This window comes from Boleophthalmus pectinirostris, unplaced genomic scaffold, assembly GCF_026225935.1.
Source record: "Boleophthalmus pectinirostris isolate CB_2022bp ecotype Guang Dong unplaced genomic scaffold, ASM2622593v1 HiC_scaffold_6, whole genome shotgun sequence".
NCBI classification, from domain to species: domain Eukaryota; kingdom Metazoa; phylum Chordata; class Actinopteri; order Gobiiformes; family Gobiidae; genus Boleophthalmus; species Boleophthalmus pectinirostris.
In genome coordinates, this window is record NW_026571447.1 from 6870118 (window position 1) to 6889736 (window position 19619).

Consider the following 19619-nt stretch of genomic DNA (forward strand, 5'->3'; position numbering starts at 1 on the left):
GTTTGACGTCATGGCTTCACAGCTCCTCTACAACTTCCGAGATTCTTCCAAACCGTCTAGTGTATTCCAATTCCTGACCTAGTCGCTGGAGAGAAATGAAATTGACACTAGATGGCGCCAGGCTGGGTAGGACAAATCAATGCTTTTGGATAAATCTGCTGGGACAGTGGATACAGGGCTCAAAAGTGGGACTGTCCCAGGTAAACAGGGACATCTTAAGCCAGACTATTACTCAAGCATGTGTGAATGAAACAAAACTCAACTCCAGGTCTGTTTTTGAGGAGGTAACTGCATTCTAACATGACACAAAGCTCACAAGAATCCATTTTGTGTACTATAGGACTATTAATAAAATGATGAAATGCAAAAAATTACCACTTTATTACTTTCAAAGGGACTGGGAGTATATGCAGTGACTGAGCACAAGAAAAAAACTCCAAGTTTGACAAAGTAAACTACTGTCAAAAGAGTGTGCAGTTGCTGGAAGACCTCATATTTCTGGCTATAGGATAAGCCTGATTTATTTTCACTCCACCAAAGCCACTTTTGCCTTCATGATAATGTTAACAACTAGCATGCTAACACATATGTCCTGATTCCTGAACAATAAAGCGCTTTATAATTAGATGCAGACGGTATACAGTGAACTCATTTTGACCTCAGGAGCTGCTTATATGAAGATAAATTTTGTGCAAATACATGGAAAAAATAGTAGTAGTGTGCGCCCTACATAATTTTTGTCCTCATTGTGCTTTAACAAGTGCTGGTAATCCAAGTGGGGCGCTGGTTTTTCCGGTGTTTTTGACAGGCCTTGAATGCAGCAGGTGTTGAGTGCGTCTTTTTGTTTAGCCTCAAACAGGAGCGGCGCAGGTTCACTGGCTCCACTTCCGACCCGGACAAGAGAAAACTGTTTACACTCACAGATGAGAGAGAACCCTGCCCCTAAGACTCATGGGAAAAGTACAAGTGGGTGTAGTTTACTTAGTTACATATAAGGGTGCACTGTGTAACTTTTTGGTTGCCTGCTTGTTTCTATGGAGATGTCACTGCTCTGCTTGAACTGTGTGTGTATGTATATATATATATATATATATATATATATATATATATATATATATATATATATATATATATATATATATATATATATATATATATATATATATATATATATATATATAGTATGACATTAAACAGCTCTATTTTTCAGACTATAAGTCGCCCTTTTTTTCATGGTTTAGGTGTTTCCTGCGACTTATACTCCGGTGCGACTTATATATTAAAATTTTCACACAGACAGCCTTGAGAGGCTGTCATGATCCATGGGGTTGTAGTGCTACAAAATGACCCAATAAAAAGAGAGAAGGAAAAAAAGGAAGCTATGTGATTTGAATATATTGGGACAAAGTTAGGCCATGTTTAAAAAAATTTAAATCAAATCTTCATATTGTTCCTTTAAAGAGTATTTTTTATTGAGGTATACTTTTTTATTTGTACTTGAGTAAGAGTTATGTGTGGATGGATGAGCGGTCCTATATTACAGAAAATTGACTCTCGTGAGCTTTAAGATATGTTAGAATGCTGTTGCCTCCCCTTCACACGTTTGAGTAAAAGTCTGTCTACATCTCCAAACTCAAGATTCTCCACCTTGTGATGTCATGAAGCGTTAGTTTTAAAGTTAACAGCCCCTTTTATCTTTTGTTCAGTAGTAATCGGTCGGTAATTCAAGGTCTGAAATGAGTGGAGCACTTCCTGTATTACCACATGACATCACAGGTTGGAACAGATTGCTTTCTGCTTGAGCTAAGAATATAATCTAAATATGCAGAATTTGTGTGAATAAAACACAACTCCAGCTATGTTTGTGATGAGAAAACATTATAACAGAACCCAAAATACTGTAATATGGGTGCTTTAATATGTGCTATTCCTTTTCTAAATAAGTAAATAATACTTATACTTCTGTATCATATTTTGTAGTAAATCTGGGCATTGGTCTTGTGTGAGGACCTGAGGTTTGTGATGGAGACAGAGGAATCTAACACACACTTGTGACGTCACTTCTCTGGTTTGTGTTTGTGTCTCAGTGCAAACTCTGATCTGTATTTACCACAGCTGTCCTCACTAAGACAAAAGCTATATATGATCACTGGAATTACAAAGGACATAACATATCAGTAATAATACTAAAAACTTTGGTGGTGTAAAATGCTATATTAATATATATTTTGTTCACACAATCAAATTAAAAGTACTCTTATATATCTTAAAAAACAGTTTAAAGCAGGGGTGTCAAACTCAAATTCACAGAGGGGCTAAATAAAAAACTGGGACTAAGTCGTGGGCCAAACTAAATATTTATTGAAACTTTTCAACAACATCTGCATGTTTTCTCTTCTTTTGAGCTATGTAATGTTAAACCTTTTCTTATTAAAATAAATGTTTAATAATAGTTTTGCTTAAACATTGAATCCAGAACAAGCAAAATATAAAATAACAAAATTTTAAATAAACAATGTCTCTAAAGTCTATCTGTAGCCAGTGGGCAGCTCTAATGCATATTTGATATGATCTCTGTATAATATACATATATTTGTTGTTGTTGTTAGATTTGTACTGAAATGCAGGTACTGTTAATTATAGCTTATAATGTACAGGAAATGAACAGTCTATATGTATATGAACAGTAGAAAAAAGGGGTGGGGTTAAATAAGTATTCAAGTATTCCTTTTTCTGACACAAGTAAAATCTGCATGACATTTATTTTCGCTTATTATTATAGAAAAGAAATATTTACTTTGTGTTATATCTATGTATTTATGTTCTCTATGCATGTTCTATGTATTACTGTCCGAATAAACATTCATTCATTCATTCATCTCGCAGGCCAAATATAATTATATCATGGGGCCAAATTTGGCCCCTGGGCCTGAATTTCACATGTCTGGTTTAAAGGAACTGTATGCAGCCTGTGCTCTAATAGATTCTTATAGACCTTTATAGATGAAAACTAGCCTCCAGAATTCACTCACTGAGCTGCAGAGGCTGCACTAGCACTGAGTCAGGATTGGCTGCAGGAGCTGGGGTTATGTGACAATTCAGATCAGAGATTGTCCTTTTATGTTGGAAGAGGCACGTCATCTGCAAAATTCCATAAAAATTAAAAGTTAAAACTAAACTTGGGAACTTTTCTCCATCAAGACAGATATGTTTTATGCCATTCTGTGGAAGATTATAGCCAAAGAAAAAACATTTCCATGGAAACAAGAAGGAGAATTCTCACCTCTCGGCCAAATCAGTCAGATTTGTGAAAATACAAGCCCAGTCACGGTAAGGCCCCAAGCTTTTGTATGTTTTTCAATGCAATCAACCCATTTATTATGATTCTGACTTTGTTTTTGTCTATTTTTAGCACTGAAACTGTCAACCCAAATGAGACTCACTGTGAGGTTCATTCTGCTTTCTGATTGGATAATTGTCATGAGAAACAAAACACCAAATTAGAACAAACGACGTGCTCGATGTTTTTGTAATTAAGAATAAATCAGCATTACAATTATTATCAGTAAAAGCCATTTGATTTTGAGCATATTTACCTCGAGTCTGGGGAGAAAGAGGTCAACTTTATGAAATTTTAAATCTAAATCTTGCACGAAAGGAACTGTAAGATGTAAAATTTAAGTCAAAATTTCAAACATACTTGTTATCTAGTCACCCATGTACTAGATCACTATATGGTACAAAGTGAAATGATGCCCTCTGCTGGTCATACATCTGTACTTCAAACATATATTTTCTAGCTCTAATTCATTCAAACAGTTAATACTCATGAATCCTTATTCCAATAAAAACACATTAAGGAGAATGTTTATTTTATTGTTAAACCTTAAGGCCATGATATTCGAGGACAAGATGGTATTGTGCTGTTCCCCTTCCTACCACGAGCTATTATTATTACTACTATACATATTACACTGTGTCTAGTTAAATAATCAGATCCTGAGCATTAGCAATAATTCTATTCATAATCAAAATATTCTCTTTTGGTCTTTGCTATCCGGCTCCATCTTCAATCCACAACAAACACACATACAAAGGCTGTTTTTGGTTATTTCCACACATTTTGCTACAGACTCTTAAGGCAGAATGAGCACATGGCAGAACTTAGATTTCTACAGAGTTAAAATGACTTGTTTGTTGGTCCTATATTACACAAAATGGGTTCTTGTGAGCTTTAAGCCATGTTAGAATGTTGTTACGTCGTCAAGAACGTTGTGTTTTGTTTCATTCATACGTTTCAGTAACCTTTAGTCCTGCTTCTACAACACTCAAAATGCTCTGTCCTTGTAGTAGTTTTAAAGTTAACATCTACTTTTTACCCATAATTCATCCAAATAATTCTAGTGAAGGTGTCCTCATCAATATTACCACCTGATATCACATAGTAGAAGTGAGTATTTTTTGTTTGAGAGAAGAGCTCCTAAATATGCCGGGTTAACATGTGTGAATGAAACAAAACAACTCCAGGGATGTTGATGAGGAAACAACGTTATTACACAGACATACAGAAAAAAGGCATAATATAGACCCTTTAAAAACACATATTATGCTTGAACTCCCTTTTAAGTTAAGAAGTATTTCACATTTTCTAACTTAATGTCTATATTTACCATGTTTTTCGGACTTTAAGTTGCACTTTTTTTCATTGTTTGGGTGTTTCTTGCAATTTATATTCCAGTGTGACTTATATGTTAAAATGTTCACACTGACAGCCACAAGAGGTTGTTCTAGGCTTGTGTATTCCTGTACCACTGTCACTTGGCTCTACTGCACATGTTGGCTGCAGAAGAAAGAGAAAGAGCCACTGTCTGTATCCTGTCAGTCAATCCCACCATTACTTCTGTATCACTGACAATTTAAAATTTAAACAAACATAAAGACAACTGAAACCATCCTGTCGGGATTCAGAAAGGCCGAACTGATGCAGAGTCTGACGACAGTGACGCAGAAGAGAAAGTGGCACTCCGTTTAACCTTTAAGAATTCAAGTGATTTAGTGATTTGGTTTTTTGATGGAGAGTTTGGTAAACTTGTTCTGTTGTTTATACTACAGTTATTTGAAGAACTGTTCAAATGTGACGTTAACAGTCTGTTGTTCTCTCTTCTATTGTTATTACTAGAACTTGACTTTTAACATGAAATGTCGGTTTCTGGTCTCTGATTTTATAAAATAAATTTTCCCCAAAAAGTGCGACTTATACTCCGGAGCGCCTTTTAGTCCAAAAAATACGGTACTTCATAAAAATCTCCTTTTTCTCCTTTTCTATGGCTCCCTCTGGTGTCTGAAACAGGAACTAACATTTAAGCAGTTGAAGTCCTTGAATGCTAATAGAGCCATGTGTTGGTTGTAAACACACTAACTGTAGATGAAGTCCGGTGACAGTTTATGGACTTAAAAACCGCAAAAGACTAAATTTTACATGTGACGCAACAATCCAGGCAAAATGAAAACAGAGCATTTTTAAGTGCTCAGTTGATTTTCATAATATGTGTTCATTAAGGTATAAATAGAATAAGAATAGTCTATGAAAAACTATTCTTCACCTGGAATGTTCCACAGTACGGAATTAATCAGTACTGCATTCATTCAGTTGGACATGCAGTCCTACTATGAGTGGTCGCCTTTCCACAGACGTGAGTCTAGTAGTAGTCTAGTAACTTCCCATAGTGCCCCCACATATTTGTCTTGGTAATGTGCATGGTAAATGCCGTACAGTGGAACATTTCAAGAAAAGCAATAACTGATCAGAACCATAGACTAAATGGACATAACCAAACTCCAAATTCGCTCCTATAGCTGCCAGCCTCGGTGAGCTTCATTTGACTGAAGCTGAATGCTACAGGTGACGTCACACTCCTTTAGTCCACTTGTTTTTACAGTCTATGACCAGAACCAAACAAAACAGCAATCCCAACCAACTCAATGAAATTAAAATCCTTAATTCAAGTCATAATTCACTTTTCTGCAGTGCATCAGCCCACAAACATTCAGAACAATACGCAATATATAAAATAACACATCTCGTCTCAGTGGCACATCCTCGGTTTCCACGGTGACAGAAGTAAATAAATATAGTTTGGACTCCATGATGTTATTCTATTAGGTTTGAGTGTTTATGATGGGGTGTTTCAGTTGTCCGCAGCAGCGATGGGCACACAGTTTGCGTTTTCATTTTCTGTTGCTCCTTCGTTGTTTTTCACAGACAGATCCTCCATAGACTCTGTGGCCTCCTGAACCGCATTGGCATTTTCTGAAACAGGAAATGTATTTATTAAAATTGTGTTTTTAAGTTCCTATATTACACCAAAATTGACTATTATAATTCTATATAACCTTATACAAAGATATTTTCTGATCTGTTATGTTGTTTCCTCAACACAAACATACTCACATTTTTGTTTTATTTCATTCGTTAAACACACAAGCCCTGCATTATTTGGGCTGAGTTCTTTGCTCAAACTGAAAAACTACCTTGTGATGTCATGTGGTAACACAGGAAGTGCACCATTGTCTTTTTAAAGGGATAGTTCGGGTCTTTTGTCATGAATCTGTATAGCATCCCTGTCAGCAGTGTCGTGCATCCACACTGACTTAAACCCGACAGTGTCCGGTGAGCTGAGATCCTGGCCGGTTTTGGTGCTGACGAAAGTAGTCTGGGGTCATGAAAATAAAGTGTTTTTCTTCTCAAAACAATATATTTTCAAAAGAGTCACAAAGCCGTTGTCCACGAAAAAGTCAGACCTCAAAATAGCTTGGCACCATTTTCTCTCCGTTTGTATTAATATGCGCTGCCACCAGCCGCCAGCCGCGCATGAATCCAACACTTTTTTTCAGTAGTTTGGCAGTGTTTACATGCTCAGACCGATGACAGCCGTGATGCAAGAGAGCTAACGTGAGAGCTAAAGCGATAAGTATATAAGCTTGTATAAGCTATATAACATATCTAAAAAATGGTGTGGACTTGTTTATTGATTTGATTATCCAGGCTGTGGAAACCAAATTTCCAAAAATAAAAAAGATTTGTGTGTGCAGTGCGCAATTCAGCAACGACGATTCTGTTCCTTCATGCCCAGGACAGAATGAAGAAATCTGTCTTGAAGAGCACTGCTGTACCTGCACCCCAGGTAAGTGCAATGTTTACAAGCAAACAGGCTATGAAGAATCAGCTAGTAACGTTGTGTCATCACTCACTGTCATATTACCATTGACGTTTCTACAAAACATAACATTATATGTAGACTGTTAGGGGTCCAAGCAGTAGACAGAGCAGCAGTGCGCAGTGATACAGATTCATGTCGAAAGACCCAAACTACCCCTTTAAACTCCATATACCTTTACGTTTCATGACATTACAAGGTGGAACAAATCATTTTGAGGTTTGAGATGTAGACAGAGTAATAATACAGGATTACTCAAACATATGTGAATGAAACAAAACAACTCCAGGTCTGTTTTTGAGGAGGAAGCATCATTCTAACATGGCTTAAAGGTCACAAGAATCCATGATGTCTAATACAGGACCTTGATGTTCCACAGATGCTGTTACCTTTGTTCTGCTGCTGTCTGAGTTTGGCTGCCTCGGCCTCATGCTTTTCCCTCTGCTCCTGGAGCTTTTTACACACTTTCTTATGTGTGAACCAGTGCAGCTTCTGACACGTCTGGTTGCAGTAGATCACCTGAGGAGCAAAGCACATTTAGATACATTATCAGTCAAAAGTCTGGACACATCCTTTCATTTAATGTATTTTTCTTTATTTATCTTTTAAATGTCCTACATTTTCTTTACACACAAAAGACAAATATATGAAGCAAGATACTGTATATAGAAGAAATGAGGGGAAAAAAAAGTTTAATAAATGTACTAAATATGTTTTTCTATTTGGTATTCAAATCCTAGCCACACTGTACTTTCTATATATCTTGCTTCATATATTTGATTTCTTCCATATGTAGAAAGAAAAAAAAAAAAAAGAATATTTCCTAAATTTAAAAGGGCCCATATTAGGCTATTTTCTATGTTAAAATGTTTGTGATGTTTCCTCATCACAAACAGACCTGAAGTTGTGCTTCTTCATTTCATTCACACCTTTAACAAACAAACCCTGCAGATTTAGGCTCATCTCTCAAACTGAAAACACTCTGTTCCACCTTGTGATGTCATTGTGGTATAGGAAGTGTCCAATGCATTTGTAAACTCTATTCTCTACTGAACAAAAGGTAAAAAGTAGTTGTTGAATTGTACTATTGCTTCCTGACTCAAATATTTGTGAATGAAACAAAACACAACTCCAGGTTTATTTATGAGGAGGTAACAACAACATTCTAACATGACTAAAAGCTGACAAGTCAATTTTGTGTAATATAGGGCCATTAATATTAAAATAATATACAAAATAATAACAATAAAACAATTCTGTGACCAAGATAAACTGATTTCGCTTTGTTTCTGTGATGTGCCTTACCATTTTACAGATGGAGCACCTCTTCTCTGCGCCCTTCTCTCCACACGAGGTACAAAACTCAGTGTCCATGAAGCCCACCTGTCCTGTGATGGCCTGGGTCAGCACTGACAGGGCCGTGGGGTCATTACCCTACAGAGAACACAACAGGTGAGCTGTTAGTACAAATGCTTCATATTGACATCCAAAAGGGTTAAAAATGTTGAGCGGTGGGTGACATAAAGCATTTGCCACTTTGTCTGAATAAGCCATGGTTATTAACTCTTTCCCCCACGAAGACGACATTTGACGACCCTCCCTTGTTTCCTTAATGACGTCTTTTGACACCTCCACTGTATCACTAAAGACGTGATTTGACGACCATTAGAAATGACTCGGTTTTTCACATGTAAACAGATACAGTGATAGGTGGGGGCCACTACAACTCATACATATTGATATATGTATGAGTTGTTCCAAGTTGGCGTCCAAGGGGGAAAGAGTTAAAGCCACAGTATGTATTGTTGTATAATTTGTTATTGAGTACAACTTTTCATGGATTGAACGCATTTTGGACCAACAGAACCGGCTCAAAGGTAAGAAACGCGTATTTTATTCTCTGATTATGATGTGAATTTTTAAGTTATCGCGTTTTGGGCTCGTTGTATGGCATAAAATGAATGATATGGTGGTTTTATTGAGAAACTAAGCTTTCAAACGATGTATGGCATGCCAGTAGTGAAAACAATAATGAAGGTGAAAATACAGAGTGAAAATTTTTTTTGGGAAAATCGCCCGCTGGCGGGCGGGTGGATGGTAAGTGGTTTTAACTAAACTTTGACCTGAGAAAAGTATCCATTCTCTCATGTATATGTATATGTATCTATATGTGTGTAATTTAGGTTTTTCATGACTTACGATCTCCACAGGGGCGATGCTGCGGACAAGCTGCTGCAGGAGAGTGGCTTCACAATAAGGGAACTTCCGAATGGATTCTCGGATAAACTTCTCCTGGAAAACCGGGAATCCATCTGTGTCTCTGCCCTTCAGCAAACTGCAGGGGACGAACACATAGGTCAACTGTACAGAGCATAAAAATCAGACTGTACCCTAATTCAAGTACTTCTGTGTATTTACACTTGTCCACTTGTACACTGTCCACAATGAAATGTGTATAATAGTGAATGTGTTGTAAGTCTTGATGTTGTAGTGAGTAATGTGCCTCCATTGCCTCCAACTGAAACAGAGCATTTTTCTTAACACAGAGATACTTTTTTTTTTCATTTTTGTTAAATAAACCCTTCTACCTCGTCATTGAGCTATTTTCATTTTATGCTCTAATGAGCATAAAATGAATCAATGCATAAAACAATACAAATAAAAACAAAAACAATAGAATTAATAGGATCAAGTTGCAGTCACAGTGAGTTACAGCCATCATTGCAATAAAGTGTAAAACTAAACTAAACAGAGACCGGGACCGGACACTTAGTCCTGTCTTAGTCCTGTCTTAGTCCTGTCTTAGTCCTGTCTTAGTCCTGTCTTAGTCCTGTCTTAGTCCTGTCTTAGTCCTGTCTTAGTCCTGTCTTAGTCCTGTCTTAGTCCTGTCTTAGTCCTGTCTTAGTCCTGTCTTAGTCCTGTCTTAGTCCATATGCGGAGCAAAAGTCCGGCATCGCAGTTTAAGCCGCAGAAACAGGAAACAAATCGCTATCCATTTTTTCTTTTTGGTTTTGAAGACAAATAATGAAGAAAATTGTTTTTCCGTTTTCTTATTTTTGGTTTTATTTTGAAAAAATTAATGAATGAATGATTGATATACAGATTCTTTAGGCAGAAATTTTTGAGCTCAAACTATTGACTGCATATATAAATGGACTTAACCACCACTCTCTCTGTGACCCCTGCTGTGAGCCTCGTCATTTGGTCTTAAAATGTTCATATTAACCTGCTCTACATGATCCTGATGTTTTGTTTTTTGTTTTTATTGCTATTTTGTCTGTCAAAAAATACTGCTCAAAATACAGAGCATGTCTCGAAATTCACTCCTGTAACCTTTAGCATGGCGAGATTCGTGTGTTTGGAGCTGAACTCTATGGGTGAAGTCACACTCCCTTAGTCCACTTCTTAACACATTCAAAGGCTCGAACCAAATACCAGCCAAGACAGATAAGACAAGGCAGATAGCTATACGCAAAAAAGTGCAAATACTGGCCCAATATATCTCTATTCTGAGTGCGTATACTCAGTACATGTATTTGTAACTGGTGGTAACAGTCGTGAGGTGTACCCACCACTTGATGAGTCCGTCCAGCTTGTCCTCTCGGTCCCGGAGGAAGGCGGAGCACTTGTGGAGCACACAGCTGATGTAGTGCATCTTCATGGCCAGCACCTCGTTCATGTCCTGCTGTTTGATGCACTTCTCACAAATCAGCTCCATCACCCTCCGGCACTTATCCAGAGCCTCAGCCTCGGCCAGCAGGGGATTCTCCTTCACCAGCAGCACCATCTACAAACACCACAGTTAGGCCTGTCACCATGACACTCTTTGAATATGTGATATGTTGCTGAAATAAGTATAGACGATAAACATGTCTGTGTATTCTGGTGTGTGAATATATGTGGGAATGAGTAGGTGGTTCCTTGAGTGCCTTGAAGGTGGAAAAGCACTGTATACAAATGTGATCTTTAACTGTTTTTAACACAGGTTGTCAGCAATATGGTAAATGGAAAATTATCACATTTTTCTATAGCGCTTTTCCACCTTCAAGGCACTCAAAGCGCTTTACAACAAGGAACCACTCACCCATTCACACACACATTCACACACCAGTGTACGCAGACACTGTGGGCAAGGTGGGTTAAGTGTCTTGCCCAAGGACACAACGACAGCATTCAACTGTGGGAGCTGGAATCACACCAGCCAACCAGTGGATCTGACTGCTCAGCCTGTGATGTTTATGTTGAGAGCTGGATTCGAACCGCCAACCTTTAGATCAGTGGGCGAATGCTCTACCAACTGAGCTACTATCGCCCCATATCGAAGCATTTCCCAGCATGAAAATGTTAGCTGATGTTTGGCACCAATATTTTCTCTGCACTGCCCCATCTGTTTGTTATAGTAGTCATAGTTTTGTCTCTTTAGAAAATGCCACCAGTTTCACTCATGTTGCACAAAGTTTTAAAACAGTGGATGTGTGATGGTCAAATATGTTGCGATGTTTAACAAAATTATATTAGGGGTTGTTGGTTTAACTTTCAACTTCAAATAAAATGGCCTTATATTTGTGTGTATCGTAAGTTTGCTGGTGTCACATTTGCTTTTGTGTGATTGTTGCTGTACATTTCCCTGTCCTGTGACTGTTTGACAACCTTCCAATGGACTGAAGGTGGAAATTATCCATCTTGACTATAATCTTTACATACTGTATTTTTCAGACTGTAAGACACACCGGTTTATAAGGCGCAATATCAATAATGTTAAATTCTCTCGTTTATTTTCATACATAAGGTGCACCAGATTATAAGGTGCATTAAGCGAAACAAACGGATGACACTTGAGACTGATCCCTTAGCCCAGGCGTCCACGATCCATTGGCAGATCGTGGTGTAATTCGCCCGGCATCGCCTCCCTGTCTTGGTGAATGTGTATTATGAATGTGAATGTGGGTGGATCATTTAAGTTTGTTTTTTTATTTCCTATGAGGAGGACTCAAATATACAATGAGTAATATGTTTACTGCAGCTTTGCGCACATTTGTTTACGTTGTACATAAGCGAAACTTAAAACGACAAGGCTAATTTGCATAAACTATAAGCACTGAAAAAAAAACAAAAACAAAAAAACTGCTTGCTCCTTGTGCGCTGATGAAGTTCTGCTTCTGTCAGACTAAAGGACACATTCCGCGAGGCTCCTGACTATGGCAGCTGTAATGCTCCGACAGTCCATCAAACTGCGCAGGTTTGTCTCTTACCAAAGTCGTACTAAAACATTTTGTCAGATTTTTGAGCGCCGTGTACCACAGAAAATCAATTCAATGTCAGTAAGCACAACCAGGATTAATACTTAAGGTGCACTGTCAATTTTTGAGAAAATTAAAGGATTTTAAGTGTGCCTTATAGTCTGAAAAATACAGTATTTACATTTTAAGTTAATTTGGTTACAAAACCAAGTTAATTTGTAAACTGCACAATAATTTAACATAAATGTGGTAAATATCAACAAATATCCAATCCATATCCAAACTCCATACCAGACCATCCCTAATCATTTGTATCCGTGAGGTTTTCAGTTACAATCCCTGTTTTGTTTACCTTGACCGGGTTGAGGTTGGTGCTCATGATGACCTTGTGCAGGGGGCCGGCCAGTTTCGGGGGCAGTTTGGGCTCCTTCTCCAGCCCCTGGGCCCTGGTGTAATAATCCAGTCTGGCTCTGGAGAAGAAGTTGTTGATCACCGTCACACAGTCATGCTGACCTGACGACAAAACACACAAACAAATATAAATACCGTCGTAAAATCAGTTTTGTTCATCTCCAATCATTCTTGAGCGACACATTAAAACCACACTCAATACAACTACAACAGCCTTACATAACAGGTAACCTTAGTTCTGTCAATTATGTTATCATCTTTGTACTGTTTTCCTTACGGCCTCTTGTATATAGCCGAGATATTTTTTATTACTTATTTTCTCTTTTATTTTTTCTTGTACATACACATTTATATCATTATGCCTTATTTGACAAGTGGCTCTTGCTATCTTTTTTGCTACTTCTCTAGAATTTATTTTGCTCTTTGTTATTATAATATATTATGATGTGCGAGCTATTTTGTCCAAGGAATTTCCCTTTTGGATCAATAAAGTTTGTACAAGTCTAAGTTGTTGAAACATAACCACTTCTTCCTTATTATTTGACAAAGAAGGAAATTCTAACTAAAATATTCATAATTTTTAGCATTAATACCTTCATCTTATTTTTTTATTAGTGGTTATTCTTGACATGACCATTGTCCTTTGGGATACATAAAGTTGTGGATTGAAAAGAATACATCTGTTTAACCAGATCCCCATAAACATAGTCTAAGAAGTAACTCATCACTTTTAACCGTACCTACAAAAGCTGCCATCTGCGCGGCTGTTCTACCCACAGAGTTGACCACGTCTGTTTCTGCTCCAGCGTCCAGCATCATGGCGGTGATATCAGTCTTTCCTTAAGGCAGAAAAATAAGAATTTAGAGGGACTGCAATTTGTATATTGACATACACTCAGCCTCTCATTTAGTGTTTTTTTTCTATAAGTTTATGTTTTTTCTACATTCAATATACACACACAAGGCGTCAAAATGTATGAAGCAAGATACATTAAATGATTTAGTAAAGAGAAATAGTTACAAATATTTTTCAACAAAGCAAAAGGGTGGGTAATCTGAAGATTTGGTTATAAAATATATAAAAAAAATGATATATAGTTACGTATTTTTCCTCTGATACATAATTCCATTCCATACATCTTAATATATTTGATGTCTTGTATGTCTAGCAAAGTGCTTGTACTGAATACTTTAATATATGGTCAGCCAAAAATGTTTTGTCAACTGGGTAACACCTTGGATATTTACCACCCTTTTAAAACTACAATGATTCATTCTAAAGTCACAAACTCAAACTCAAACTGACGAAAGTAAAGCCTCAGCCTTTGTGCAGGGATAAGTGAAAAGAAACTGCTCAGGTTTGATCAGCTTTTTTGACAGAACCATTGTGTTTTACTGCGTACTCAGCTTCAGAACTATTCAGACAACTGGATAATGCACATATTTTTGTAGAATTTAAATTTGCTAATGAGCTTAAAGACAGTAATAGGTCACGGTAATGTGGGGGATTGTCTCACCTCTATGATAAGTACAACATCCTAAAATATTACAGCATCTCAACTGGATAACACTTCCCATCGACTCCATTATACGAGTTTTCTTGTTTTAGCCAAAGTGTTAAAGCTTTCACTCATGTTCAACAGATTACAGATTTCAACAAACACATTTATAAAACATTCATTATAATAGACAGTGGAGCATCAACTGGTTAAAGTTACCAAATATTTGATGTCTTCTGTATGTATATTAAAGTGTAAAATGTACACATATAGAAAAAAAAATACTGAATGAGAGGCTGAGTCCAAACTTCTGAGTGGTAGTGTGCATGCTGCTAAAGTTGAATACCTGACAGGCCTGCGAACATGAGTGCCGTGTATCCGTGCTCGTGCTGATTGCAGTTCACATCAGCTCCGTGTTGAAGCAGGAGTTTGCACATATCGGCTTTCCCTTTGTAAGCAGCGTGCATCAGAGGAGTCATCCCATACTAGAGAACAAAACACAACAGCTTCTGCTTGAAATCCTGAATGTTTGAAGGAAAAAATACTTGTGGGGAAATCACTGGGATTTTTTATTTTAGTATTATGCAAAATTGACTCTTGTGAGGTTTTATTCACGTTATAATGTTGTCACCTCATCAAAAACATACCTGGAGTTGTGTTTAGTTTAATTCACACATATTTAATTAATCGTTTATTATTACTCTGTCTCCATCTCCAAAATTCAAAATGCTCTGTTCCACCTTGTGATGTCATGTAGTGGTAGTTTTCAAATTACCTTTAACAGTTCCTTTCACCTTTGGTTCAGCAGAGATTGGCAATTCCAGACCTGAAATTATCCAAATGATTCAAGTGAAGGTGTAGAGTAGAACCCTTCCTGTTTTACCTCATGACATCACAAAGTGGAACAGAGTGTTTTCTGCCTGAGAGAAGAATTCAGCCTAAATATGCAGTTTCTGTGTTACACATGTATGAATGAAACAAAACACAGCTCCAGGTCTGTGATGTTTTCTCATATTTTTACTTGCCACATCATCTGCATGACTCTCAATCTTTTAGTGCTTTTAGTAAAATCAGCTATAATGAAAATACATGCAAATATTTATGTAAATATTTTGGCTAATAAGTTACATTGTGGGATCTTAATGAAAGGTGCCCCACACATCTGAGCAAAATTTGTCTTACCTCAGTAAAGTAGATACAGATTCTAACACTTATGCTAGTTTTGAGGCATAATAAATATTACAACAATGCCACAAAATGAAGTATTCTACAAATAAAAATAAGTGGGGAGTTGTTTATTTTAATTCATTTGATTCATTGTGCTGCCTAGAATGTTCCACAGTATGACATTAAACAGATCTTCTTTACATTTATTCACTTACAGGTGGATTTATAGCTCAAAAGTACCAAGAAAAACAGGCATTGTGACTGTGATTGGGGTCGCCTCTCCACAGATCTGACCTGTAACTTGGTCTAGTTTGATTTCCATGATGATAGTAAGGTTTAATGCCATGCTGTGAAAAATTACGGGCAAAGCAATAGCATCTCCATGGAGAAAAACATCTGATGAACCCTCCACTGAAAAAGCTACACAATGCACCTTTAAAATCACAAAATATTGATTAACACTGATTAACCTCTGATATGTTGCTGCTGCCCTCTTCCACTGTCTGCTAATTAACCCTGTAAATACAATGGTCCCTGAAAGTCTCCTGTTTGTGACATGGGGCCCCAGAGCCTCTTCAGGTGAACGAGTGCTCTTATCTCACACATATGGGCACCCGGGCTCGTACACAAAAGCTGTTGCTATAGTAACGTGGTGTTCACAGACAACGGAGGACGACAACGAAACATATCGACAAAGGTGGTAGACAAATCCAAGAAATGATAATATTGTAATTGTTGTTTTGGCCAAATGCTTAAGTAGAATACAGAATCATTCATCCATAATCAGTGGTGGATGTACAGAACTTTGTTAAAGTAAGTAAAAGTACAGCAACAGAGGAAGATGCTGCTCAAGCAAAAGGATCACATGAGAAAATCTACTTAGGTAAAAGTATTAAAGTGCATGTTTAAAAATTTAAAATTGTAAGGTTTGATAAAGAATTTAGCGGATTTTAAATGATTCAGTTGGTTTCTTAATTTTTTTTTTTTGCCTTTTTGTGTATTTGGTTAGTTGGAACGTTATCTCAAATGAAATGTGCTAAAAAGTAAGTCTCAGCCATGTCAGTAGATCTCAAACCATAAAGAAAAGTAGTTTTTACTTTTCAGCCCAAATCTAAAATGTAGTAGAGTAGAAATTACAGATACATTCTCTCAAACGTAGTGAAGTAAAAGTAAAAAGTATCCACTGTAACACTGACTTAAGTACAGATACCTAGAATTTGTACTTAAGTATTGTACTTTTCCTTTTGTACTTTATTACCTTCCACCATTGTTCATAATAAAAACTTTTTTCTTGTTAAGTGTACAAAAAGAGCGGATTTTATTTAAATACATGGAATACACTACTGTAATAATTTTGTATTTATTCATTTTACTGTGCATTTACAATACTTAGCACCATAGTGTCCTAAGTTGTCTGCTCTTGTGGCTACCCGGCTCACGCACTGAGCAGTTTTTGAAACCTGGTCCACCCCGGACACTGTGGGTTAAAACTAACATTTTAAGATCAAAACGACCAGAGTCTGAGCAGCAGTTACAGGGAGAAGTGCAGAGTTTTTCAATAGAAAGTAAATTGGGGTCAGACTCGTTGGTGCCGTAAACATGCTCATGATCACTTCATTTTTGGAACACAGCAGCATATACAGTCTATGGTTTTCATTTAGAACTCTCTACCTGTATTTTTCAACATGTTTTTCAACTTAAAATAGAAAATTGCCTCTTGATTGTCACAAAATAATTTTATTTTTTTTTTAATTAAGTCAAAATTTGAAAGTCATATTCACTTTCACATGTGGTCACTACAACTTTATGACTCTCCATCCTCAAACAACTGAAGCGACTTAAGTACCGGTCATTTTTGTCTTTCAAAAGGTAATGTAATTAGTTTGAGTTGAAACTGCTATAGGCTGTACATGCTAATCTTCCATACGGTTTCATTTACCTCATCCAGACAGTTCACTCGCACATCTTTGCATCCCAACAGTCGTGACGCCTCCTGGACGTTTCCTACAAGGACAAAATACAATAAATGAGAAGACAACACCAGATTTAACCAAGCTTTCATGCTAGGGTTAGTTTAGTTTGTGAGCCATTAGTGTGATGCGAAGATTGGTTAATGTCATACGTCAATAAAAGATCCTATATGACACAAAATGGATTTTAGTGAGCTTTAAGTCATGTTATAATGTTGTTACCTCATCAAAAACATACCTGTTCTATCTTTTACTTTTACCTCAGTAGAGATTGGCAGTTCCAGAGCTGAAATTATCCAAAAGAATCTAGTGAATGTGTGTAGTTTAAAAACACAGTGGAGCACTTCCTGACATCACAAGGTGGAACAGAGTCAGTGTTTTTGGATTGAGAGAAGAAATATTCAAGGTTTGTGAACATGTGAATAAAACAAAACACAACTCCGGGTATGTTTTTGATGAGGAAACAACATTATAACATAGATCAGAAAATAGCGTAATATTGGCCCTTTAAGCAAGTAAATAATAATAATAAAATTTTAAAAATAAATGATATATAGAGACTTAGGTTTTTTTTTGTTTGTTTGTTTTTTTAATTAACAAAATAATTTACATCATTATGGCAAAGTAAAATGTTCTGCAATTAACAGTCAGGACAGGCAGCTTAAATATTATAGAGGAAATATAAATGAACCAAAAAAAAGTAAAACTAAATAAAATTACTAAGGGACCATCACACTTTTAATTATGACAGCAGCTTTCATTTCCATAAAACATCCCGATGAGTTCTTTTGAAATGTCAGAAAAGAATGGCTTGCTTTTAAAGGTACTAAGGTACTATGTAACTTTTCGATTGGGGGTCCATCACCTGCTTGTTTCTATGGATATGTCACTGCTCTGCCTAGAATGTTCCACAGTATGACATTAAACAGCTCTGTCTTACATTTATTCAATTACAGGTGGTTTTATAGCTCAAAAATACCTAGAAAACAGGCATTCTTACTGTGAGTGGGGTCACCTCTCCACAGATCTGACCTGTAATTTGGGCTGGTTTGGTCTCCATTAAGATAGCCAGGTTTAAAGCCACGCTGTCAAACATTTCTAACAAACCAATAACATTTCCTTTCCATGGAGAAAAGCATTTGACAGACACCTCATCAGAAAAGTTGCACAATGCACCTTTAAAGAACCTGCATTGGTCACATTTAAAATCACATCGAATTTTTTCACATGCATAAGAGTAACAAATATTATATCCTAGCTGGTAAAGTCTGTTAAATTTGTAATCCTGGGTAATAATAAAAAAAAAAAACTATATGTGACCCCAAAAAGCCCAAAATCCACAGATCCATTTTTTTTTAAACATCACTAAAAAACAATCATCAAAACGCTATAAGTAATAATTTAGAGGGGTGCATGCCTGAATAAAATTAACTGGACTTTCTTAGCTTTAGTGGGAATGTTTCAAAGTTTCAAATCGCATAAATAAAATAGCAACACAACAAACCATTCCAAATCCACACCACGGATGATAACAGGTGCTAGCCAGCCCTGTGTTTTCCATAGGGATTAGCTTTAGCACAAGAGGCTTACCTCCTGTGATCACCTCGAACAGTTCCTTTTCACTCGGGGACAGGTCTCCTTTCTTGGGGGCCGACATGTTGCAGACAAAATGGACGTGAAATGGATGAGAAAAAAGGCCACTAGATCGTTATAATGTAGTTATTTCGACTGGCGTGTGCGGCAAGAGCTAAGCACATGAAGACAGCGCCGCTAATGGGAGGATCCACTGGACTGAACCATTGCGACAGTTAAAGGGTGGGAAAGGATTACAGCGGGGGATACGGCATAGTTAATATGTTTTTTCTTTTATATATTTTAGGAACTCATTCAATATATACAAAATACGGCTAAATTAAATGAGTCAAGCATGTAAAGGGGTTGAAAAAGCCATCGTTTTAATAGTGTATCGACAAGACGCACCCCTGTCCTGTTATCGATTTGACTTTCTAGAAAAATCATATGGAGGAAGGGCGCAAACGACAAACTGAAGTGTATAATAAACTACTAATTTCACTAAAACATTGTTAACGTTATATTTAGGAGCTTACGAAAAAA

At 36.9% G+C, this 19619-nt stretch overlaps 1 protein-coding gene across 1 annotated transcript; it reads right to left on the bottom strand.

Moving 5' to 3' along the window:
- Positions 1-3860: 3860 nt before the first annotated feature.
- ankmy2a (ankyrin repeat and MYND domain containing 2a) lies at positions 3861-19285 on the bottom strand. The gene is made up of 10 exons (XM_020923725.2): positions 19095-19285; positions 17474-17538; positions 14714-14852; positions 13609-13707; positions 12810-12970; positions 10790-11004; positions 9417-9552; positions 8523-8651; positions 7607-7736; positions 3861-6310 (listed from the first exon to the last, which is right to left on the bottom strand). The coding sequence occupies exons 1-10, from the start codon at positions 19159-19161 to the stop codon at positions 6189-6191; spliced, it is 1263 nt and encodes a 420-aa protein (XP_020779384.2). The 5' UTR covers positions 19162-19285; the 3' UTR covers positions 3861-6188.
- Positions 19286-19619: the final 334 nt, after the last annotated feature.

Excerpts from the sequence above, each read along its gene's own strand:
- ankmy2a (XM_020923725.2), bottom strand. The coding sequence starts at position 19,161 with ATGTCGGCCCCCAAGAAAGGAGACCTGTCCCCGAGTGAAAAGGAACTG. Across the intron at positions 11,005-12,809 it reads CCAACCTCAACCCGGTCAAG|ATGGTGCTGCTGGTGAAGGA; the intron begins GTAAACAAAACA and ends TGGTGTTTGTAG. Across the intron at positions 8,652-9,416 it reads GCATCGCCCCTGTGGAGATC|GGTAATGACCCCACGGCCCT; the intron begins GTAAGTCATGAA and ends TGTTCTCTGTAG.